This window comes from Octopus sinensis, linkage group LG18 (genome assembly GCF_006345805.1).
Source record: "Octopus sinensis linkage group LG18, ASM634580v1, whole genome shotgun sequence".
In the NCBI taxonomy this organism is placed as follows: Eukaryota; Metazoa; Mollusca; class Cephalopoda; order Octopoda; family Octopodidae; genus Octopus; species Octopus sinensis.
Window position 1 is genome coordinate 12,493,728 of NC_043014.1, and position 26,965 is coordinate 12,520,692.

General features: G+C 40.0%; 1 protein-coding gene across 1 annotated transcript in view; it reads right to left on the reverse strand.

Moving 5' to 3' along the window:
• Positions 1 to 248: 248 nt before the first annotated feature.
• The window catches only part of LOC115221619 (centromere-associated protein E-like), a 49,204-nt gene continuing 22,487 nt past the window's right edge, over positions 249 to 26,965 (reverse strand). Inside the window, 9 exon segments of the mRNA XM_036510969.1 lie at positions 249 to 3,338; positions 3,341 to 4,177; positions 13,228 to 13,327; positions 14,751 to 14,836; positions 18,604 to 18,764; positions 20,268 to 20,337; positions 22,565 to 22,714; positions 24,688 to 24,813; positions 26,759 to 26,891. Coding sequence (XP_036366862.1) covers positions 249 to 3,338; positions 3,341 to 4,177; positions 13,228 to 13,327; positions 14,751 to 14,836; positions 18,604 to 18,764; positions 20,268 to 20,337; positions 22,565 to 22,714; positions 24,688 to 24,813; positions 26,759 to 26,891 — 4,753 coding nt within the window.

Genomic DNA, 26,965 nt, shown 5'->3' on the forward strand with positions numbered 1-26,965 from the left:
GTCAGACAATTTCTCTTCTAGTTCTTTCACCATTTCACTTTCTTCAATCTTTCTTTCTTTAAGTTCAGACAATTCTCTGGAATGTGTTAAGCACTCTTGTGATTTTTCAGACAATTTCTCTTCTAGTTCTTTACTTTCACTTTCTTCCATTTTCTTTCTTTAAGTTCAGACAATACTTCTGGAAGCGCTAAGCATTCTTGCGATTTGTCAGACAATTTCTCTTCTAGTTCTTTACCATTTCACTCTCTTCATTTTTCATCCTTAAGTTCAGACAATACTTTGGTCAGTGTTAAGCACTCTTGTGATTTCTCAGACAATTTCTCTTCTAGTTCTTTCACCATTTCACTTTCTTCAATCTTTCTTTCTTTAAGTTCAGACAATTCTCTGGAATGTGCTAAGCACTCTTGTGATTTTTCAGACAATTTCTCTTCTAGTTCCTTTACTGTTACACTCTCCTCTATTTTTCCATCCTTAAGTTCAGACAATACTTTGGTCAGCGCTAAACATTCTTGCGATTTGTCAGACAATTTCTCTTCTAGTTCTTTCACCATTTCACTTTCTTCAATCTTTCTTTCTTTAAGTTCAGACAATTCTCTGGAATGTGCTGAACATTCTTGCGATTTTTCAGACAATTTCTCTTCTAGTTCCTTTACTGTTACACTCTCCTCCATTTTCCCTTCCTTAAGTTCAGACAATACTTTGGTCAGCGCTAAACATTCTTGTGATTTGTCATTGAATTTTTCTTCTAGTTCTTTCACTATTTTACTCTCCTCCATCTTTCTTTCTTTAAGTTGAGATAATTCTTGAGAAAGAGCTAAGCACTCTTGTGATTTCTCTTCTAGTTCTTTCACCATTTCACTTTCCTCCATCTTTCTTTCTTTAAGTTGAGATAATTCTTGAGAAAGAGCTAAGCACTCTTGTGATTTCTCTTCTAGTTCTTTCACCATTTCACTTTCCTCCATCTTTCTTTCTTTAAGTTGAGATAATTCTTGAGAAAGAGCTAAGCACTCTTGTGATTTCTCTTCTAGTTCTTTCACCATTTCACTTTCCTCAATCTTTCTTTCTTTAAGTTCAGACAATTCTTGAGAAAGAGCAGAGCATTCTTCTGACTTTTCAGACAATTTCTTTTCTAGCTCTTTCACTATTTCACTCAACTCTCTTTTTCCATCCTTAAGTTCAGACAATTCTTTGGAAAGAACTGAACATTCTTCTGACTTGTCCGACAATTTCACTTCTGGTTCCTTTACTGTTACACTCTCCTCCATTTTCCCTTCCTTAAGTTCAGACAATACTTTGGTAAGCGCTAAACATTCTTGTGATTTCTCAGACAATTTCTCTTCTAGTTCTTTCACCATTTCACTTTCCTCAATCTTTCTTTCTTTAAGTTCAGACAATTCCCTGGAATGTGCTGAACATTCTTGCGATTTTTCAGACAATTTCACTTCTAGTTCCTTTACTGTTACACTCTCCTCCATTTTTCCATCCTTAAGTTCAGACAATTCTTTGAAAAGAGCTGAACATTCTTCTGACTTTTCAGACAATTTCTCTTCTAGTTCCTTCACTGTTATACTCTCCTCCATATTTTTTTGTTTAAGCTCCGACAATACTTTGCTAAGCGCTAAACATTCTTGTGATTTCTCAGACAATTCCTCTTCCAGTTCTTTTACTGTCTTGTTCAGCTCTATATTTCTACCTTCAAGCTCAGAGAATTCTCTGGAATGCACTAAACATTCTTGTGATTTAGCAGATAACTTTTCTTCAATTTCTTTTAATCTTTCATCCATCTCACTTTCTTTAATTTCAGGAAGCTCTGTTACTCTTTCATTATCATCCATCTTTCTTTCTTTCAGTAAAGACAATTCTTTGGAGAGAAATAAGCACTCTTGTGATTTGGCAGAAAGGTTCTCTTCAAGTTCCTTTATCATTTCACTATCCTGTGCCCTAAGATCAAGTTCTGCAGCTAAATTATGGCATTCATCAACCTTGGATTGCAGTTCTTTTTGACAAACATTCAATTTACTGTCAAGACTGATAAAACCAGCATTCTCAGCAGTAAGTCTCTCTAATGAGTCTTTCAAATTAGAATTATCTCTCTTCAGTTCATTAATGTAAGTCAGTTTTGATTTTAATTCTTTTCTGAGTTCTATAATGTCATCTTCATTGATGTCAAAAGAATTTGGTTGTATATTATCAATATATCCTGAATGAGATAAATTTAGCTCTAGTCCATCACAAATTTCTTGTTTGGCAGATTGAAGATTTACATCAGCAGAAAACAGCTGTTCTTCTTGCTCTGCATCTAATATATTAAAATCTCTTATTTCTTTCTCCAAAGCGGCAAAATTTTGGATCTTAGATTCCGACGATTCAAATAGTAATTTATGTTTCTCTTTCAGATCATTCAACTCTTTCGTTTTATGAGAAAGTTCACTTTTCAACAAGATAATATCTGCCTTCTCTTTACTCTCACCCTCTGATCTTCCAATTTCTTCAACAAGTACATCATATTCTAGAGCTTTGGATTCTAATCTTTGTAAAGAACATTGCAAGGCTTCTATTTCCTTATCTTTTTGTGTTTTATAATCAGAGAATTTTGACTTCATTTCGCTTAATTGTTCAACCAAATCTTCACATTGTTGTCTTTTAGCCTCTAATTCTGCTTTGTTTGAAAGCAACTCTCCTTTCAGGTAGTCATATTCTTGTTTGTCAAGTGTACAGTCTCTTGCCAATGAATTTAACTGATGCAAATTATTCTGTATCTGTAGATTCTCATCTTCAACAAGCTCTCCACTTCCATGTTTGAGCCTTTCTAGCTCAGAATCAGATTCATTGGAATTCTGTTGACTAACAATAATAGGGTTGGACCTCACTTCACTTACACTTTCAAAGGATTCTAATTTAATTTTGAGTGATGAACATTCTTTAGTTTTAATTTCAACTTCTTTTTTCAGAGAATTAATTTCATCCTTCAAAGAATGACATTCTTGAATTTTCTTATCTAGACTTGTTTGGCATTCAAGAAGCTGACTTTTGGATGCTAAGTCAGAAATATCACTTGAGTCATAATCTTCAAGAGACGTAATTAGGACATCAGAATCATCCTTATCATTATCTTTCAAGTTAACTTGATGAACAATTGAAACGGATTTCCATTGACTCCTATCAGCAGAGTTTAAGCTCATAGATTTTCTGATGCTGGTATCTAACTGTTCGATTTGTGAAAGATCTACATCTTTTTGAGCTAGTAAGTGTTCTCTGGTTTCTTTCAAAGATTTTTTCATTTCTAAAACAACAAGATGAGCAATCTCCACATTTTCTTGCAATTTTGTACATTCTTCACTTTTATTGCAAGTTCAAGTGCAATTTTCTCCTTTTCTCTAATTGTTGCTGCTAATTGTTCTTGAAGTTCAGAAAGAACATCATTGTTATCTTCTGGTGTTTTACTTTCTTCAGAAGTACTTAATTCAGGAATTTTATCATCTAATTGCACTTGCTGATCCACTGATGCTCTTGATAAATATGTTAGTTCTTCTGCTTTGAGTTTTAGTTTGTAGTTCAATTTTTCATTATCTTGCATAACTTTATTAAGTTGTGTCTTCAAGTCGATGTATTCTTTATGCTCAAAAACAGGCGTTTTGTCCTGAACAAGTTGATTAAGTTTGTCATTTTCTGCAATCAATTTATTAAGTTCTAGTTTTTGTTCATTATTTTCCGATGATAAGAAAGTTATTTCTTCAGATTTAGATAAGATTTGCTCTTTTGCCAATTGAAGATCATGAGACAGTTTCTGAACCTGGCTTTCCAAAATTTGGACTTGGGACTCCAAATTAAATATTTGATCATTAAGCAGGTTATAGTCTGCTATACGTGCAGATCGTGAAGCTGAACGACTAGTGATGTTGCTTAGATTCAGTAACGGCCTATCTCCAGAATTACTACAACAGCTAGTATCTAACAAACTAGATCTTTGTGCATGCTGAAGCTCTTCTTCAAGGCTCTTCACACGTTCTTGACTATTTTGCAGTTTAGACAGCAAGTACATATTTTCAATTTCTGTACTTTGCACTTTTTGCATCAGATCTGTTTTTGAGTCAATGAAAGCTTTCACTTCTCTGTCATGATTCGTTTTTTCTTCTTTCAGCCTTTGTCTCTCCTTTTCAATCTTTTCCTCTTCCACCTGTAAGAACAAAGAAATACTTCTGTAGTGATGCTATTTTGGAAGTTTTCAGCACGCATGCACAGAGTTGGATTACTTCCGGTAGGCCGCCGGAAGTTCCCTCATGCGCAGAGAACTGCGAACAGAAAGTTTTCCCGCTAGATCAGTCTTTTTGAAGCTGCAGCCCTATCAAGTGGACACAACTAAACCTTCTCTCAAGGAAAACCTAACACGTAGAAAAGCCCCCTTCTACGAGGGAACGAAGACAGCATTTTGGCTCACACAAGTTAACTGTTGTGAATAGTTTTATGGACTTGGCTACCGGTTCGCCCCGAAGAAAATATATGTGCATATATTTTATTTGCGAATCCAGACAAAAATAAAGTATTATTTATTGCTGTTGAAGATAGTCGAAGCTTTGGTTTTCCTTTCAACACAATTGAATGTAACAGGATTAGACCGACACTCCTCAAGTGTTCCTGAGACCTTCATCCTGTTACACTTTCAATAGGATTCGTGTCACAGATAATTTTCCTATAATTACATTGTATTCTGCGATGAAAGGTTTGACTATTTCTGTACATTCACTCACACTTCATAACATAATTAGCAAAGAAAATAATCTTAATTCTCAACAGCCCCATTCATCTAATAATAAACAGGCATCATGTAAGCAATTGGGGGAAGTGGAAGTGTGTGGGAAAATATATACTTTCTTACTCTTTTACTTGTTTCAGTCATTTTGATTGATTGTGGCCATGCTGCAGTGCTGCCTGGACTTATTCTTTGTAAGCCTGGTACTTATTCTATTGGTCTCCTTTGCTGAACTGCTAAGTTACGGGGATGTAAACACACCAAGATGGTAGTAATGTGATGGTGGAAGGACAAACACATAACTATATATATATATATATATATATATATATATACAAATAAATAACAGGCTTCTTTCAGTTTCCGTCTAGCAAATCCACTCACAATGCAGGGGAAGATGTAGATGAAGAGTTACAAGTGGTTCAAGGAGTTCAGAGGGCGACAAATGGAGCAGATGAATATGAAGGAGTAAGGGAAACTGAGCTTGCATAATTTCTGAAACCCTAGTGGAAGATGAGAGGAGTCTGAACAAATGCAGACACAACCTTTCAGAATAGAGTTTGAGCAAAGAATGTAGCCTCAATGGTGCAGATGGATTATGGATACAGGCTGAGAAATCTGTGGCTTGGAGAGGAATAGGACATAGAGTTTGTGTGAGCGTGAGGTGATGTGGTATTTAGGTTGCAACAAAGTCCATGGACATCAAAGAAGTAGGAAAATTGTTCACAAGATTCAGTGTTGGTTTCTGACATCTTGGGGAAAATGCCAAGGATGAAAGTTTCTCAAAAAATCATGAGAATGCTCAGCCAAAAGAATGCTTGCGACAGAGTGGATTCTGACAAAGGTGCCCATGGGTCAAAGTGGTAGTGCTAAAAAGAGTGATATAATGGAATCTATTGTTCAGAAAAGGAAGAGAAAAAAAGGGAGAGAAAGAGATCCTGTTGGCAATTAGTGGCTGATGCTAACTGAAAGTGATCTACAGAATCTGTTTATAGATTCAGTTGAAGAAGTTCAAAAGAGAAAAAAACATTTTGATATTTCGTTGCACCTCTCAAATCCACGCAGAAAAATATTTCATCTTTAACCCTTTAGTATTTAAACCGGCCATATCCGGCCAAAATATTCTATGTATTTTATGTTCAAACTAGTCAGATATGGTCATTCATAGCTACCTTATTGTGTCATTTTAAAATAAACAATCACATCATTGAAATCTCGAAGCCATGAAATGATGCAAGATTAATTTTACATGGTGTGAATACATAAGCTTTACATTTGACAGAATAATCTGAATGCTAAAGGGTTAACAATTAGGTTTATAATATTCAAAATTGCCATCTTATAAGCCTAGTTAAGTTGGTGTACAGCACCAAGATGTGGTGCAGAGCTTTCTAATAGGAATATCTAAAATAGGCATAGGCATGGATATGTGGTAAGAAGCCCGTTTCCCAGCCACATGGTTCTGGGTTCAATCCCAGTGTGTGGCCCCTTGGGCAAGTGTCTTCTGCTATAGTCTCGAGTTGACTAAAGCCTTGTGAGTAGATTTGGGAAATGGAAACTGAAAGAAGCCTGTTGTATATATGTGTGTGTGTGTTTGTCCCCCCCCCCCATCACTGCTTGACAACCAGTGTTGGTGTGTTTAAAACAGACTGATAGAATAAGTACAGTAATTAAAAATAAGTCCTGGGGTCGATTTTTTTGGTTAAAACTCTCCAAGGGTGTGCTCCAGCATGGTCACAGTCAAATGGCTGAAACAAGTAAAAGAATTAAAGAATAAGAATAAAATAGAGACGAATAAGTGGAGGCAAGTGGCTTAGTGGTTAGGGTGTTGAACTCATGGTCATAAGATTTTGGTTTCAATTCTGGGACCAGGCGGTGTGTTGTGTTCTTGAGCAAAACACATCACTTCATGTTACTCCAGTCCACTCAGCTGGCAAAAGCATGTCATCTTGTAAAGGACTAGTGCCGCATCCAGGAAGGAATATACACATCACAGTAACTGGGAAACTAGCCTTATGAATCTATATGACTCAGGAAGGAACTTTAAACCCCACAACCCAACCCTTTTTTTCTCTTCTCTGTCTCTCGCTGGGTAACCAGGTAGCTCCTCTATAGCAAGACACCTGTATCTATCTCTCAGTCACACTCTAACCTTTTATCCTCTGACACAAGTCCCCTCTTTAAATGCCCCTACCCTCCCCAAAATTCCTTGTCTTGCAAGTTACTTGGTGACCCTGCCAGTGCTGGTGCCATGTTAGAAGCATCCAGTCCACTCTGTAAAGTGATTAGCATTTAGAAGGGCATCCAGTCGTAAAAACTCTGTCAAAACAGACACAGTATCCTGAGGTAGTCTTCTACCTGGCTGGCCCCTGTCAACCGTCCTACTTATACATGTGTAAGAGTTAGCACTTCCTTCTCTAAGCCTAGATTCGAAATCGAATCCAAGAATCATCGGTCGTCAAAAACCAATGCATGTATAGGCGCGAAATTTAAAGATCCTTTGTTCTGTCAAAAACTGATTGATCATCTCCCTTTGACCTGCGACCTCAGCCATGTCAGGCGAAGTTCAACTGTACAAGCGCTGACCTACTTAAGTGGTGGCTCTGTTGCAGTATGTCTATCTTTCTAGCTGTTTGAAATATTATAAATACAAGGGAAAAACAGAGAAAGAAACACAATCGGAGCTGACACACCAGCAGACACCCCACGTTTTGGAGACGACAGAGAAAATGCCTACAGGCTACTGTTTCGAATGATTCACGCACACACCCACACACACAAACATATTCATCTTTATTATGTGCTCTATGCAAGCAATGTGTAGCATTTGCTTACAATTGTATGTAGTGTATTTATAATCCATGTAAATAAATCCCTTTTTAATCATGAAACAATTTATGTATTTATTAATACACACACACATCCACTACATTTGGTGACCCCGTCAAACAAATTGCGCCTTCCCCGGAACCAGCTTCATCAACCACGTTGAAGAATTACAGCTTGCACATCACCCGGCAATGAAACACCTGAGAATTCCGACGAACACAATGGACCTCCCGGAACAGAATCCAGCGGCCAACATCATACCTCAGATCGACATGGCATTCCAAGCGGCAATTTCTTTGAAAATTCCACCATTCTGGACCCACGACCCTGCATTATGGTTTTACCATATAGAGGCACAGTTTTCCTCTCACAGAATACTGAGCAATGCGTCTCGACTTTCGCATGTTATCGGTTCTCTGTCGCCAGAAATAACAAACGTTGTCCGTGATCTTATCATGGCACCACCCGGTTCTGTGTCGTACGACACTTTTAAAACCACGCTGATAAACAGAACCTCCGAATCGCAACAGAAACGACTTCACCAGCTTCTGATATCGGAAGAATTGGGTGACAAAACGCCGTCCCAGCTTCTTTGTAGAATGAAGCAGCTTCTCGGAGATGAGAGCCTCCCAGAAAAAATTTTCAAGCAGCTTTTTCTCCAGCGTCTGCCCTCCAATACCCAGGTTGTTCTCGCTTCTACTAGAGAAAATACATCCATTGAAGAACTGGCGGATCTAGCTGACAAAATAGCCGAAGTACCGCACAAATATCCAACGGTATCGACGGTGACGCCAGCCGTTCCCAGTACCAATCCTTTCCGTGCACAAACCAGTTCTTCCGATTTTTCGGACTTGCGTGCATTAATGACACAGCAAGCTGCTCAAATACAGATCCTCACAACCCAAATACAGGCCCTAAAGCTTAGTCCCCAGCGTCGAAGCACCAGCCAATCGCGACGAGAGGCAGACGGTCCCGAAGCCCCAGTGCTACCCGCAATTCACATGACACGTGTTGGTACCACCGGACATTCGGAACACGGGCACAAAAATGTACGGTACCGTGCTCGTTTTCCTCACCCAGTTCGGGAAACGGCACAGCCAGGAATTGAACGCGACGGAAGTTCCTGGTTTGCACCCACACAGTCGCCTGTTTTTCGTTTGCGATCGGGTAACAGGCACGCTTTTCCTGGTTGACACCGTGCGGAAGTCAGCATCATCCCTGTCTCCAACACTTCTGGAAAAAGAAAAGAGACATCAGTCTGTCTTCAGGCAGTCAACCATTCACCCATTCCAACCTACGGTGAACAGTCCCTAACATTGAACTTAGGACTACGCCGCACATTTCAGTGGGTATTTGGCGTCGCTAAACTGCCGACCCCTATCTTAGGAGCCGATTTCCTGCATCATTTCGGTCTCCTGGTAGACATAAAGAACAGACAACTTGTTGACAGCACCACCAGGCTTACTGTGCGTGGTATAGCCGCTCGTATGGCCACAGTATTGCTTACAACAACGACTCGTCACAGTTCCATCCTGAAGGAATATCCGGACGTCGCTCGACCAGTATTCCACAACCAGCCGATCAAACACGACGTTACCCACCACATCAAAACCAGCGGTCCACCTGTTGCTGCAAGGCCCAGAAGGTTACCATCTGATCGTCTCCAGGCCGTCAAGCGGGAATTCCAGCACATGCTTGACCTCGGAATCATCCGCCCTTCCAGCAGCAACTGGTCCTCGCCGATACACTGCGTCCCAAAAAAATCATCGACCGATTGGCGGGTTTGCGGCGATTATCGATCGCTGAATAAAAGCACTATCAGTGATGCCTATCCGGTGCCTTTTCTTCAAGACTTTTCGAGCTCGCTGCATGGAGCTCAAATCTTTTCCAAAATCGACCTTTGTGCGAGCATACAACCAAATCCCAGTGGAACCTGTGGACATCTCGAAGACAGCAGTTACTACGCCTTTCGGAATGTTTGAATTCCTGCGTATGCCTTTCGGTTTACGCAATGCAGCACAGACATTCCAAAGGTTTATCGACATAGTGACTAGAGGTTTGCCTTTCGTCTATACCTACATAGACGACATACTCGTGGCCAGTAACTCGGACGAAGAACGTAACCAACACCATCACCTACTATTCAAACGCCTCCGTCAATTTGGTGTTGTTATCAACCCTACTAAATGTTTGTTCGGAGTTGCTTCCCTTCATTTTCTTGGGCACATCATCGATAAGAATGGAATTTGTCCCCTTCCCGAGAAAGTCATGGCCATCGTGGATTTTCCACCACCCACATCTCTCCGCAAATTAAGGGAATATCTCGGTCTAGCGAATTTCTATCGATGGTTCATACCCCACCTCGCTGAGATAGCGCAACCGCTCATGGATTTGCTACATCAGCGAACTTGCAAAATTGCAGATATAGCTCTGACCGAAGATCAACTCGCTTCTTTTGCTGCCCTGAAAAAAGCGTTATCTAACGCTACCATGTTGGTTTATCCAAAACCAGACGCCCCACGATGTTTACTCGTTGATGCATCCGATTCCGGAGTTAGAGGTGTACTACAGCAGCTTGTTGACGGTATATGGCAACCGTTGTCTTTCTTTTCTAAGCGGTTAAAACCCGCGGAAACCAAATACAGCACATTCAGTCGGAAATTATTAGCGGCATACCTAGCCGTTAAGCATTTCCGTCACATGCTAGAAGGTACCAATTTTGCCATATACACCGACCACAAGCCATTAGTATATGCATTTAACACCAAGCCGGATCGCCACTCGCTGAGAGAAATCCGCCACCTCGACTTCATATCGCAGTACACAACGGATATACGCCACATCAAAGGGACGACCAACTTAGCAGCCGATGCACTTTCACACGCGCAGATCAATGCTATCCACACCACGTCTACAATTGATCTGGCACGTATAGCAGCTGACCAGGAGAATGACGAAAAACTTCTAAAGCTCCAGAATTCGTCATCTCTGAAATTTCAGCATGTTCCGCTACCATCATCCACAGCCCATATTTGGTGTGATATCTCCACTGGTTACCAACGCCCTTATGTACCACAGAAACATCATCGAGAAGTTTTCTCCACTCTGCATTCTCTGTCACATCCTGGTATTCGCTCCACTCAAAAGCTGATATCGACCCGTTTTGTGTGGACCAGTATCAACAAGGATATCAGAGAATGGACCAAGTGCTGTGTTGCGTGCCAAAAAGCGAAAATCCACCGGCACATAAAATCATCAATCGGTTCATTTTCGCAACCCGACGCACGATTTCAGCACGTTCACATTGATATCGTCGGACCCCTGCCACCTTCGCAGAACTATTCGTATTTGCTTACCTGCGTAGATCATTTTTCGCGATGGCCCGAAGCCTGGCCCTTATCTGATATATCAGCAGAAACGGTCGCCAAAACGCTGATATCACAATGGGTTTCGCGTTTTGGCACACCCACAACAATCACCACCGACAGAGGACGTCAGTTCGATTCCCACCTTTTCACCGAGCTGACTCGTCTCCTCGGGTGTAAACACACCCGCACTACGGCTTACCACCCTGCAGCAAATGGCATGGTCGAATGCTTTCACCGCCAACTCAAGGCATCTATCAAAGCAGCTCTAGACAGTTCTCACTGGTTGGAACATCTCCCTCTCATCCTCCTTGGAATTCGATCCACGGTTAAGGAAGAACTGGGATATACTCCGGCTGAACTCGTTTATGGCACAGCACTCACCTTACCTGGGCAGATGATCGAACCTGTTTCACAAGGCTTTCCTGACCCACAACAATATGTGCACCGATTACGGACATCCATGTCGCAGTTATCACCTTCAGGCCCCAGACAACAGAACGTCGTTTCACGAGTCCCAAAAGATATCAACACTTGGACTCATGTTTTCGTGAGGAATGATGGGATACCATCTCAACTTCGCCCACCATATTCCGGGCCCTACAAGGTTATCAAAAGAGAACCCAAGTATTTCGTCCTCCATATTGGAGGCAAACGAAATACAGTCTCGATTGATCGTTTAAAAAAAGCTTTCATCGAGGAGGACTTACATTCAGTTCCCTCCTTTCCTCGAACAGACTCAACAACTCCAGCAAACACCACAGATTCTGCACAACCCCGACACACCAAATCGGGAAGAACAGTTCGATGGCCAGCAAGGTTTATGCAAGTTTTTCGGGTAGGTTCCGAACTTTTAACTTGTCCATCTTCCTAAATGAAATGCATACATCAACACATAACTCACATAACTGCATCACCCACATACAAACCCAGAGAAATCAAAGAACATTTATGTGCATAAAAAAAAAAAAAAAACGAAAACAAAAACGTTGTTCCACATCAACGAAAAACTGTCTGTATGAACATTTACGGAACATTTCACAATCGAACTTTGCCGATGAACATTTCTTTCATTTTTGCATGTTTTGCATGTTTTGCTTTCTTGTAAATATATTTTTGCTAACTGCATATTCACACACATTTACAAGTCATATTCTCATGTGTGCTATCACTCGATCTTTTTCGCCACTGAAAGACACCTTGCCTCTATTAGACCTCTAGTGGGTCAAGTAATCAATAGACGCACATCTCTTTCAACGTGCCAACATATTTCTGCCTGGGCACAAATACATATTGCCCACCATATAGCACACACAAACAGTAAACCTTTGCTTCATAATTTTATTGTTCATTTGTCTGTTACGATGTGTAAATTTTTTCTGCATACACACAAAAAATAACATTTCCAATATCGTTCGATCTCTGTGGCTTTCTCACTTTCTTCTCTAAGCCTAGATTCAAAATCGAATCCAAGAATTATCGGTCGTCAAATACCAATGCATGTATAGGCGCGAAATTTAAAGATCCTTTGTTCTGTCAAAAAGTGATTGATCATCTCCCTTTGACCTGCGACCTCAGCCATGTCAAGCCAAGTTCAACTGGACAAGCGCTGACCTACTCAAGTGGTGGCTCTGTTGCAGTATGTCTATCTTTCTAGCTGTTTGAAATATAAATACAAGGGAAAAACAGAGAAAGAAACACAATCGGAGCTGACACACCAGCAGACACCCCGCGTTTTGGAGACGACAGAGAAAATGCCTACAGGCTACTGTTTCGAATGATTCACGCACACACCCACACACACAAACATATTCATCTTTATTATGTGCTCTGTACAAGCAATGCGTAGCATTTGCTTACAATTGTATGTAGTGTATTTATAATCCATGTAAATAAATCCCTTTTTAATCATGAAACAACTTATGCATTTATTAATACACACACATATCCACTACACATGCATGGAAGACAAATGTTAAATGATAATGATAATGATGACGATAAATATGGCCGTTGCCACGTAAAAAGCACCATCCAATTGTGGCCGTTTACCAGCCTCGTCTGGCACCTGTGCAGGTGGCACATAAAAAGCACCCACTACACTCATGGAGTGGTTGGCGTTAGGAAGGAAATCCAGCTGTAGAAACACTGCCAGATCAGACTGGGCCTGGCACAGCCTTCTGGCTTCCCAGACCCAGTTGAACCGTCCAACCCATGCTAGCATGGAAAACGGACGTTAAACGATAATGATGATGATAAATAATAACCTATGGATATACATACACTCAATTTGATTCCATCGTTGACACACTGTAACTCCAACTCAAGGAATTCCTTGGTTTCATCGTGATCAGGGACAGAGAGGCGAGGTTTTTTAGTTGGGCTGTAAAGAAAGTTTATAAAACCAATTTTCAATGCAGTTTCACTACCACATACATCAAATACACCATTCTTCTAAAGAAGATGATAATATCTGCTTCATAATTTTCATAGTTCATGCATGCAAAGGAGAAGCAAGTACTGGCAATCCCACTGTATGGCACCTGGGACAAGTGTCTTCTGCTGTAGTCCTGGGACAACCACACACATACACACACACACACACAATGGGGTTCTTTTTGTTTCCGTCAATCAAATCCACTCACTGGTGGAGCGCTAAGAGCACCATCCAAGCGTGATCGTTGCCAGAGCAGCTGACTGGCTTCCATGCTGGTGGCACGTAAAAACCACCATTCGAGCGTGATCATTACCAGCATCACCTTACTGGCACTTGTGCTGGTGGCACGTGAAAAATAACATTCGAGCGAGGTTGTTGCCAGTGCCGCTGGACTGGATCCTGTTCAGGTGGCACGAAAAGCACAATTTGAGCATGGCCGTTGCCAGTACCGCCTGACTGGCCCTCATGCTGGTGGCACGTAAAAGCAGCCACTACACTCTCGGAGTGGTTGGCGTTAGGAAGGGCATCCAGCTGTAGAAACTCTCCTAGATCAAGATTGGAGCTTGGTGCAGCCATCTGGCTCACCGGTCCTCAGTCAAATCATCCAACCCATGCCAGCATGGAAAGCGAACGTTAAACGATTATGATGATGAGCTGGCAGAAACGTTAGCACACCGGGCGAAATGCTTAGTGGTATTTCGTCTGCCGTTACGTTCTGAGTTCAAATTTCGCCGAGGTCAACTTTGCCTTTCATCCTTTCGGGGTCGATAAATGAAGTACCAGTTACACACTGGGGTCGATGTAATCGACTTAATCTGTTTGTCTGTCCTTGTTTTTCCCCCTCTGTGTTTAGCCCCTTGTGGGTAGTAAAGAAACAGATTATGATGATGATGATGATGAAGGCTTTGGTCAGCCTGAGGCTTCAGAAGAAGACACTTGCCCAAAGTGCTACACGATGGGATTGAACCTGAAACCATGTAGCTGGGAAGCAAGCTTCTTACTACACAGCCATGCCTGCACCTAGATGTTGGATATCAATTAAAACAAAGAGTCAATACATACACACAAGAGCCTGTACACACCCACTCACACACACATTAAAAATATAGTCGAGAAAAGGTTAACCCTTTAGTGTTCAGATTACTCTGTTAAATGTAATATTTTTTTACTCAAATTGTTTTTAATTAATCCTGCATTATCTCATAGCTTTTGAGGTTTCAGTGATGTGATTGTTTATTTTTAGAATGTCAATGTAGGTTAGGTGTGAGAGGCTGGATATCACCAGTTTGAATATAAAACATGTAGAATATTTGGGCCGGATATGGCCGGTTTAAACACTAAAGGGTTAAAATAGATTTGGAAGTCTTACCTGGGCATATGAGACTCATTTTCTTTCATTGTTAACATATTCTTTAACATTTCATTTTCAAACCTCAGGAAATGTTCATTTTCATTCTGGAAAAAATCAAAAACAATGCATTTCACAATACTGAGACAGGAATAAACAATTTGACCGTTTTGTGACCAACCTGCCTGAAAACACTCCTGGTTCTATGATGAAAGTTTCTTCATTTGAAATGATCTTAATTAAAAGCTCCCATCAAAATTTTGTGCTAATTTATGCTGCAGGCATCAGATTGATAATCAGAAAATTATTTTACTAATTTACTCTTTTACTTGTTTTCAGTCATTTGACTGTGGCCATGCTGGAGCACCGCCTTTTTAGTCGAGCAAATTGACCCCAGGAGTTATTCTTTGTAAGCCTAGTACTTATTCTATCGGTTTCTTTTGCCGAACTGCTAAGTTACGGGGGACGTAAACACATCAGCATCGGTTGTCAAGCAATGTTGGGGAGGGACAAACACACACATATATACGACAGGTTTCTTTCCGTTTCCGTCTACCAAATCCACTCACAAGGTTTTGGTCGGCCCGAGGTGCCATGCAGTGGGACTGAACCATGTGGTTGGTAAACAAGTTACTTACCACACAGCCACTCCTACACCTAAATTCTTCATTATTTCCAAAATTAATTGAAACAAAGGCAGAATATTTTAACAGAAATATGGTAACAAAAGGGATTAAGTGACCTGAATTAAAACCTTCCATCAAAATTTCATGTTACTGTAAAAACCCATGTAATTTGCGCACTTGTGTAATTTACACAGGTGATTTTCAGGATAAAATTTCTTAAAAAAAGCTTCTACTCATGTAAAATTCGCACCCAAAAGTTTTCAGAATTGCTGATATGGCCAGAGGGAAAAGGTTTTCACTTTAGATGTATTTAGCATAATTTCACTTATTTATGATTAGATTTTGTTAAATTCTCATAAAACAAAATTTCTGTTTAACAGGTCTCACATTGAAAGCTATTGAACTACAAAGTGTTTGTGTTGTTTATAATAAACTTTATTTTACATTTCTTTCCCACAAGAGATTATGTCCGATCTTTAGCATACTGCTGTATGTCTTCTCAAATCACGATCACAGGAAAAGTTATTGATAAGAATTATCAACAAAAACAAAGCTGATAAATATGCACAGGTGTTGCAAATTAAGCTTAATTACCAATAAACATTAATGGTTTTAGTAAATTTATACAGAAAATGTAAGCATTATACCATCCAGCATAAATAAAGTCAACTTCATCATATTTAACCCTTTAGCATTTAAACCGGCCATATCCGGCCAAAAATATTCTACCTGTTTTATGTTCAAACTAGCCCTATCTGGTCTTTCACACCAACCCTACAATATCATCTTAAAAATTAACAGCTACCTTATCAAAATCTCATAGCTACAAGATAATGCTTGGTTAGTTCAAAACAATGTGGATAAAAAGCATTAGTTTTGGCAGAATAATGCAAACACTAAAGGGTTAAGCCCTTATTTTTTCTGTAAAACCTATTCTGACATTAAATGAGTCAACTTCCAGTATGAATGCTTGTCTTGTATGTCTTTCTTCAACAGATAAAATATTTCTAAAAAAATTCTGGAAATCATCTACTTATGTAATTTACACACTTTGAAAGTTTATTTTTATTTTTGGGGAAAAAAATGCGTAAATTACATGGGCTCTTACAGTAATTTATGTTCCAAACACCAGATTAATAACGAGAAAGTTATTTTACTTTCTTCATTATTTCCAAAATTAATTGAAACCGGTGGCACGTTAAAAGCACCAACCGATCGTGGCCGATGCCAGACCCCCCTGGCCCCTGTGCAGGTGGCACGTAAAAAGCACCCACTACACTCGCGGAGTGGTTGGTGTTAGGAAGGGCATCCAGCTGTAGAAACACTGCCAGATCAGACTGGAGCCTGGTGCAGCCCTGGCTTCCCAGACCCCGGTCGAACCGTCCAACCCGTGCTAGCGCAGAAAACGGACGTTAAACGATGATGATGAAAGGCAGTGTAATTCAAAAGAAATATGGCAGCAAAAAGTTAAACAAGAGCATCAAGGTAAGGAGAGAGAGAATAAAAAGCACCTGGTGCCACAAAAAGGCACCTAGTACACTCTGTAAGATGGTTGGCATTAAGAAGGACATCCAGCTGTAGAAACTGAGCCAAAAGAGATAATAGAACTTGGTGCAGCCCTCTGGCTTGCCAACTCCTATCAAACCATTCAACTCATGCCAGCATGGAAAATAGACATTAAATGATGATGAACTCTATTTGGGAAATAGTTGAAAGAAACTAAGATGAACAATTTTTTTTTTTTAGAGAAACAAAACTAAACAATAAAAGAAATAAAGATGCCACAGTCAAGGGCCAACAAGGATTCATCCTGAATCATATTATTATTATTGTTTTTAAATTCCTTATGCATTAAAGAGGATATGTTTTCTTCCAAATAAATTTCATTTTTTTGTTTAAGCTCCGACAATACTTTGCTAAGCGCTAAACATTCTTGTGATTTCTCAAACAATTCCTCTTCCAGTTCTTTTACTGTCTTGTTCAGCTCTATATTTCTTCCTTCAAGCTCAGAGAATTCTCTGGAATGCACTAAACATTCTTGTGATTTAGCAGATAACTTTTCTTCAATTTCTTTTAATCTTTCATGAAAAAAACAAATAGAGTCTCTGTGTGTCACTCAACCTGCAAGAAACAGCAGCCAGATCTCCCTGATCATCTTAATGAAAGGAAATGACATATTAACATAGCTTTATATATCCCCCTATAAAAGATGGGACGACCACAATAGGAACGCCTGTTCATCATATAACTGCTTGATCTGGATTGACTTGGGGTTAAAAATAATAACAATTTGAAGAAAGAATAAAAGCCAAGAAAAAAAACGTTCACTATTATCTTTCATCATTTACTACAGTACTTGGACTGAGGTCATATTGGGACACTGCCTTGAGGGGTTTCAGTAGGACAAATTGACCCCAGGACTTCTGTTTTTATTTTTAAGTTTGCTACATGCTCTGTTGGCCCGTTTTGCCAAACTGTGAAGTTAGAAAGGTGCCAACTTTTTTGGACTGCAGCCCCCTTGACACCCAGGCCACATTCCTAGTGACCCCACCCCAGCTAACTATCACAAACATAGACCTCTTTCTGAAGCAAATTCAAAGCAACTGTATTTCACAAATAAACTTAACCTAACGAACCCGTAATTTTGTTGTTTGCACATGAATCACTACCCCATTATCGCCCTGCTTTCCTTCAATGCCCCCTTGGAATTTTCCACTGTCCCCAGGGGAGTAATAGCACCCACTTTGGGAACCACTGATGTAAACCAACCAATGCCAATTGTCAAGGGTGACAAAAAGTCAAAAAAACATTGTGTTTGTGTGTGTGTGTGTGTGTGTGTATTTAACCCTTTAGTGTTCAGATTACTGTTAAATGTAATATTTTTTCACTCAAATTGTTTTTAATTAATCCTGCATTATTTTATAGCTTTTGAGGTTTCAATGATATGAATATTTATTTTTAGAATGTCAATGTAGGTTAGGTGTGAGAAGCTACATATCACCAGTTTGAATATAAAGCATAGAATATTTGGGCCGGATATGGCCGGTTTAAACACTAAAGGGTTAAGTGTGTCTGCTATTTTCAAGATTCTCGTTTGATGGTCTTACTTGTGCCAAGTACTGACATGTCAAAGAATACAAACAAAAATACAAGATAAAAACAAGAAAAACAAAAAAAAAATGGCTAAAAGAAGAGAAGGAATGCAAAAAACATAACAACAAAGTAGAAAACTAAAAGATCAAACCTACTTTACATTCTGTTTGGACAGAACAGCTGACATAGTTAACTAGAGGTTTGCCATTGGAAATACGCTTCAAGTTATTACTGGTATCAGTAGTTTTGCTCTCATCATCAGACAGTGAGGTTTCGGCAATGCTGTCAAGAAATCTCGCAGGAGTTCTACAAGCATCTGTGAAGGAAAAGGAACAGAGATTAGATTTAAGAGCTTTGTCTAGACTGGTGCTCTGCAACTGGTATGCCGCGAGACAGTACTAGTTGTGCCACAGTGTAACCCGATTATAATTTCTACCCTTATACTTTTAGTTATATTTTTAGTTCAGGTGGAGGCGCAATGGCCCAGTGGTTAGGGCAGCGGACTCGCGGTCATAGGATCGCGGTTTCGATTCCCAGACCGGGCGTTGTGAGTGTTTATTGAGCGAAAACACCTAAAGCTCCATGAGGCTCCGGCAGGGGATGGTGGTGATCCCTGCTGTACTCTTTCACCACAACTTTCTCTCACTCTTACTTTCTGTTTCTGTTGTACCTGTATTTCAAAGGACCGGCCTTGTCACTCTCTGTGTCACGCTGAATATGCCCGAGAACTACGTTAAGGGTACACGTGTCTGTGGAGTGCTCAGCCACTTACACGTTAATTTCACGAGCAGACTGTTCCGTTGATTCGGATCAACCGGAACCCTCGTCGTCGTAACCGACGGAGTGCTTCCCAGTTCAGATGTGCCGCTCAAGTTTGAAAAGAATAAAAGTATACCACAGGTGAAAAAAAGGTTGTGGAACACAGGTCTAGACATCAAAAGGTTATGTTTTACTTCCAGTGGAGTTGCCTGAATGAAACATAGCCAAGTTCCAGAGTAGGAGGGACAGCAACTATGGCTCTTTGCAGTGCTTTTGATACAATTGCAATGGGATGGGTAGGAAACGACATTGATTCGTAGTCTGCTGCAATAAGATTCAGTTTCATTAAGATATCCTATCTGTCGGGTCTGAATACATGACACAGGGTAGATTCCATAAAAAAGCATCCAAAGACTTGGAGATGGTTGTGTTAATCCTTTAGCATCCAGATTACTCTGTCAAATGTAATACTTACTTCAGTCACAATGTTTTGAATTAATTATGCATCATCTAATATACTCTCTCTTTTACTCTTTTACTTGTGTCAGTCATTTGACTGCGGCCATGCTGGAGCACCGCCTTTTAGTCGAGCAAATCGATCCCAGGACTTATTCTTTGTAAGCCTAGTACTTATTCTATCGGTCTCTTTTGCCAAACCGCTAAGTAACAGGGACGTAAACACACCAGCATCGGTTGTCAAGCGATGTTGGGGGTACAAACACAGACACACAAATATATACACACATACATATATACGACAGGCTTCTTCCAGTTTCCGTCTACCAAATCCACTCACAAGGCTTTGGTCGGCCCGTGCCTATAGCAGAAGACACTTGCCCAAGATGCCACGCAGTGGAATTGAACCCGGAACCATGTGGTTAGTTAGCAAGCTACTTACCACACAGCCACTCCTGCGCCTATTACTGCTTTTACTTATATAACAATTAATTACTATAAGATTGTATCAATTTTTCTTTGTGTTTTCCAAGTTTTAGATGTAACATCCGCTTCAGCTTTACACAACCATTACATTTTAAAATGTAGGGAAAAAATTTAAAACCTGTTATTGGTGCTTCAATTTTCCTCTTCAAAAGTCCTGGACACCATGTCTTCCTCCGAATGATTCTTTGCTGAAAGGACAAAAAAAGAATTCTTTTACTAACAAAATAAAATACTAAAACAGCATTTATTTCAATGGATTTCTAATACTAAAGAAGGAAACCAATGATGGCCTGCATTGGTAGCAGTTACTTAATAAGGCTCACAAAATTGAATAATTTTATGTGAGGGTACAATTACAGCAGTGGTTCTCAATCAGGATCCATATGGCTCCTGAAGGTCCATGCAACAAAGTAGTAAATTGGGGACCCACAATAGTATTTTAAGGGCCTCTGAAAAATGTTGCTTTAGCTATATGTATTGATATACATTGCAAGAAACAGCTAGGTTTCTTTCTCCAGCATTTTACATAGTTTGACCTACACAAGTTAATGTGTGAAAAACAAAATAGGAATTTTGAAAGAAGTTTCCATAAAACTAGTTTTTAAACATTGAATGGCTATGGGGGTCCACCAGACTAAAATAGTAATCAAAAGGGGTCCATAGATAAAAATGATTGAGAAACCTGTGTCGGTGGCACATAAAAAACACCATCCGAGCGTGGCCGTTCGCCAGCCTCGTCTGGCACCTGTGTCGGTGGCACATAAAAAACACCATCCGAGCGTGGCCGTTCGCCAGCCTCGTCTGGCACCTGTGTCGGTGGCACATAAAAAACATCATCCGAGCATGGCCGTTTGCCAGCCTCGTCTGGCACCTGTGTCGGTGGCACATAAAAAACATCATCCGAGCATGGCCGTTTGCCAGCCTCGTCTGGCACCTGTGTCGGTGGCACATAAAAAACACCATCCGAGCATGGCCGTTTGCCAGCCTCGTCTGGCACCTGTGTCGGTGGCACATAAAATCACCCACTACACTCTCGAAGTGGTTGGCGTTAGGAAGGGCATCCAGCTGTAGAAACACTGCGAGATCTGACTGGCCTGGTGCAGCCTTCGGGCTTCCCAGACCCCAGTTGAACCGTCCAACCCATTCTAGCATGGAAAGCGGACGTTAAACGATGATGATGATGAAACCCTAATGTACAGCTATGTCGTTAAAATGTTTGCTTCATAGCCAAGGTCTGAATTCGTAGGACTGTGATATGTTAGCCAATTATTTTCAATGAAAGCTTTGAGAGTAAAATTTGATAGATGGAAACAGCGGAAATCCATATTATATAGCTGATCTCTAATTGTGAAGGGAACCTGTAGAAGAGGTAGATCCAGGAAGATGTGGGATGAGGTGGTGAAATATGATCTTTGGTTGTTGAGTCTCATGGAGGCAATGACAAGTGACCGAGACTTTTGGCAATTTGTTGAGCTTCAGAAAACACATCAAGGTAAGTGGAATTATGGTTGTGGCCAGTGCTGATGACACATAAAAGACACCCAGTACATACTCTAGAGTGGTTGGTGTTGAGAAGGGCATCCAGCTGTAGAAACCAAGCCAAAAAATGAAGGCTGGAGCCTGGTGCAGCTCTCCTCAGAAAAGATTTTGGAGGGTAAGTTCAAATCATTTGAGCACTACTAAGTATTTTCTATATTGAGTATCTCTGGATGTCATCTGTTAACTCTCTCTCTCTATATATATATATATATATATGTGTGTGAGTGTGCGTATATATATATATATATATAATAACAAAGGGTAAAATTAATTAATTAAGAAGTAATCAATAATTTTCCCCAAGTAGAATTCGGCATGAAAAAAGGACCATTTCATGGTAAACTTAAGTAATACTTAATAAATAGGGTTCAGCAAAGATTTGCTTTACCACATACCGAAGTTTAGAAATAGCAGCCAAAAACGTTAGCTATTTCTTCTACTTTAAAAAGGGACTCCCAGAAAAACCAAAAGTATGTGGTAAAGCAAATCTTTGCTGAACACCTATTTATTAAGTGTGTATATATATATATATATATATATATATATATATATATATATATATATATATATAGATAGATAGATATTGTTACCATCAGTTAACATCAGTTTTCCATGATGGCAGGATTTGGACATGTGTGGGGGTCTTTATGTATGTGTTTGTCCCCCTCCCCACTACTTGACAACCGGTGTTGGTGTGTTTACATCCCCATAACTTAGCGATTTGGCAAAAAGAGACCAACAGAATAAGTACCAGGCTATATAAGAGATAATAAATACAGGGGTTGATTCGTTTGACTAAAATTCCTCAAGGCAATGCTCCAGCATGGCTGCAGTCTAATGACTGAAACAAGTAAAAGATAAAAAATTATGATATACCTTGGTATTTTCAGAAGTCGAGACACATATCATTTTCTTCAGTGTGTCAATTGTATTTTGGTATTTCTTCTCCAATTGTTCTTTCTCTGAATCATTGCTTATGAATCTATAATATGGATTTAAGTTCTTCTGTGGAGTCTGTTTCTTATACTATGGGAAAATAAAAGAGAAATGTTATACACCAACAAACAAAAATGTTTCATAAATATTTTTTAAATATTAACAAGGCGCAAGAGTGGCTGTGTGGTAAGTAGCTTGCTTACCAACCACATGGTTCCGGGTTCAGTCCCACTGCATGGCATCTTGGGCAAGTGTCTTCTGCTATAGCCTCGGGCCAACCAATGCCTTGTGAGTGGATTTGGTAGACGGAAACTGAAAGGAGCCTGTCATATATATGTATATATATATGTATGTGTGTTTGTGTGTCTGTGTTTGTCCCCCTAGCATTGCTTGACAACCGATGCTGGTGTGTTTACGTCCCCGTCACTTAGCGGTTTGGCAAAAGAGACCGATAGAATAAGTACTGGGCTTACAAAGAATAAGTCCCGGGGTCGATTTGCTCGACTGAAGGTGGTGCTCCAGCATGGCCGCAGTCAAATGACTGAGACAAGTACATGAGAGTAAAGCAAATGATAACACTGTGTGACATGTCTTTTGTCCTTGGGCAGCAACTCTTATTTCCTATTTGCTTACCCCTAGAAAGTATGAAAAATGGCAAATAGTTCCTTCAAACTTTGCTTTTCTTACATTTATTCAAACCCCAAGGAATCCCTCTCAAAACAAGGCTGTGATGCACCCCAACTACTCCTGCTCATGATTAGAGAAGCACATATTGTCAGCCACTAAAGGACGTACTCAAAGGGTTAAGGGTCAAGCAACTGACAAAACCAATTTGTGGTACTGAGAAGAATATTTGACAGGCAGAAAATAGGTATAAATCACAAAAAGCTGTACCAAATGTAAGCTATCAACATACAAGTGATAATAATGGAGACCCAGGCAAGCTCACAAAAAAAACAAGCTTCATACAATGTGGTTGATGTACTGTTGCAATACATACTAAAAGTACATACACATACAACATTCAATATCCATTGTGCTGGCATGGGTCAGCTGGTTCTACAGAAGCAGGTCGGCTACAGGTAAGCTCCAATGTCTGCTTTGGCACAGATCAGATGGTTCTACAGGAGGGTGCTAAGCTCCAATGTCTGCTTCAGTATGGATCAGATGGTTCTACAGAAGCAAGCTGGCAGGCTACAGGAGGGTGCTAAGCTCCAATGTCTGCTTCAGCATGGTTCCTATGTCCTTCCTAATGCCAACGACTTTACAATGGGTGCTTTTTATGTGCATCCCCCCCCAACATCTCTAATCACCCTCTCTCTCTCTCTATCCGCTCAGTCGAAGTTGACTCTCAGTCACTCGTTGGATCAGTGTCCTCCAGTCAGTTCTATCCTGGGCCACTTCCTTCAGATTGGCTATGTCCATTCCGGTATCACTCTTGATGGTGTCAAGCCAGTGGGTTCTTGGTCAGCCTCTTCCTCTCTTGCCACTGACCATTCCTAGCATGATGTCCTTCTCCAGGGATTCTCTCCGCATTAATTTTAAATTTATATTAGTAACATTCTTCGTTATCAACATAAATGGATAACCTCTTAAAAAAGACATAAGCTCACAAGTGAAGAACCCACCAACTGAGATGAGGTGTGGTATTGAGCAGGGTGGTTTCATGCCAGGTGATGAGAGGTTAACCCTTCTGTTCCCAACCTGGCTGAAACTGGCTCTGGCTCTGAGTACAAATGTCTTATTTTCATAAGTTTTGAATTAAAATCTTCCACCAAACCTTAGTCACAATTTATGTTTCTAACACTAGCCGAATGAAAACTAAGTTATTTTACAAAATTCTTTGTCATATTTAAAGTAATTGAAAGAAACACACAGCATCTCAAAATAAATACAGTAACGAAAGGTTTAGGGTATGATAGGGGAAGAAGAACAGGAGTCTCGCTGTAGGGGAGATACATAGTTACACTTTCAATGAAACAAAAAAATGGTAGTAAATTGTAAAAATTAACAAAAAATATTTATAGCTGAAAGAAAAATAAAATCAGATAACTATCAGTTACCGATTCCAGTTGCTTCTTCAATTGGTGAATTTCCTGTTGATAGCGTTTCAAAATAGCCTTGTTCGACACATCTGTGATTTCATTAATCATTGGTTGATTATTTATGGTTTTGGCTCGACTGGCAAACTGCAAAGAGAGACAACAAGAAAGTGAAAACCCATTACTCAATCATCATCAACATTTAAGGTCTAGTTATCATGCTGGCGTGTGTTGGACAGCTTGACAGGAACTGCACTGGGTTCCATAGCCTGTTTTGGCTTGATTTCCACAGTTGGATGCCCTCCCTAATGCCAACCATTCCACAGATGGATTGGATGCTTTTTACATGGCAACATCATCAGTGCTTTTTATGTGGCACCAGTACCAGTGCTTTTTAAGGGGCAACAGTACCAGTGCTTTTCTGTTTGACACCAGCACCAGTGCCTTTTATGTGGCACCAGCCCTAGTGCTTTCCATGTGCTACAGCACCAGTACTTTTTATGTGGCACTAGCACCCACACCAATGGTTTTTACAAGACACCTCGGTTTTAAGGTCTCAGTTCCAGCATTTGTGCTGGAAGCTTTCAGAGTGTTTGGGTGTCAATCTAAGGACAGTGCAATCTGGGGACATGTACTGAGAGTGATAAAAATGAGACAATTATGTGACCACATAACCTCTAACATCTGCAGACGGCAACCCCCTTGATTATTATGTGTGGGGTGCAGTTGAGCAAAGAGCCCAACAAAACTCCTTGTTACACCAAAGATGAACTGAAGGGAAAGAATTATGGCAACATTCACCACCTTAAACAAGGAGACCATCCACAATAAATTTACTCTTAACTATTTCAGGATATTGAGACATCCGTATTATTTTCATTTTTGCGTAATTCAGAAAACAATTTATTCACCACAGTCAGTATATGTGTATTAATCATCATCATTTAACATCCACCTTCTATACTGGCATGGGTTGGACAGTTTGACAGGAGCCAGCCTGGTAGAAGACTACCTCAGGTTACTGTGTCTATTTGGGCAGGGTACTTACGACTGGATATCCTTCCTAACACCAACCACTCTGCAGAGTGTACTGAGTGCCTTTTTGCATGGCACCAGCACATGTAAGGTCAGTTTCGGCATGGTTTTTAAAACTGGATGCCCTTCAAAATGCCAACCACTTTACAGTGTGGACTAGATGCTTTTTACATGGCACCAGCACTAGCAGGGTCACCAAGTAATTTGCAAGACAAGGAATTTTGAGAGGAGAGAAGGTACTGGAGGAGGAGATCTTGTGTTAGATAATGAAAGGTTACAGTGTGACAGAGAGACAGAAACAGGTGTCTTGTTATAAATGACTAGCAATATCGCCAGGCGTTGCTCGGGTTTGTAAGGGAAATAACTATATAAGCATTTTTAGAGATGTAAAATATAATAGCCATCTCAATATGGCTAACCACAAAGGGGGGGTGTTACTGTAGCTTTTTAATAATACATTTTTAGAGAGTTACTTCCCTTATATATGCCAAAAATGTATTAAAAATGGGGAAAATTGATGGTAAATTTTTTTTTAAATCGTAGAATCATCATAGATGCGTGCTCGATATGAATCACGACTATAAGATACCCGGTTTTGGTTAAACTGCACCGCAAAATGTGAGAGTAGTTAGGAATCTAAATCGTAGGAGACAGACAGCACACAACCTCTCTTTTATATATAAAGATATATATATCATCATCATTGTTGTCATCGTTTAACTTCCATTTTCCATGTTGGCATGGGTTGGATGGTTTGAGAGGAACTGGCCAGCCAGAGAGCTGCCCAGACTCCAATTCTCTGTTTTAACATGGTTTCTACAGCTGGATGCCCTTCCTAATGGCAACCACTTTACAGAGTGTGTATCATGTTTTTTTACATGCCACTGGCACGTGTGTATTTATGTAGCACCGACATGAGTGTATAAAATACTGAATGTAAATAAATACAGAACTGAAGAATGAATAGAAAAGTGATACAGATTAATGTATACAAAGAAGGGAAAAAAACTCAACAACATATTGTAGATTCAGTCAAGAAATTAACATTGCTACTTACTCGCAGAGTGGAATGTGTCTCATCAATTGCAGTTGGGTTAATAGTGCAAATAATAGCAGTCTTTGAATTACCTCCAAGACCATTCTGAAGTAATCTTGTCAACTTAGAATCTCTGTAGTTAATATGCTGGTGACTGGAAAATAAAACAAGAAAAAATTCACAATCTTAAATGCAATGGAGCATATAAAACATTGTACACACACTCAA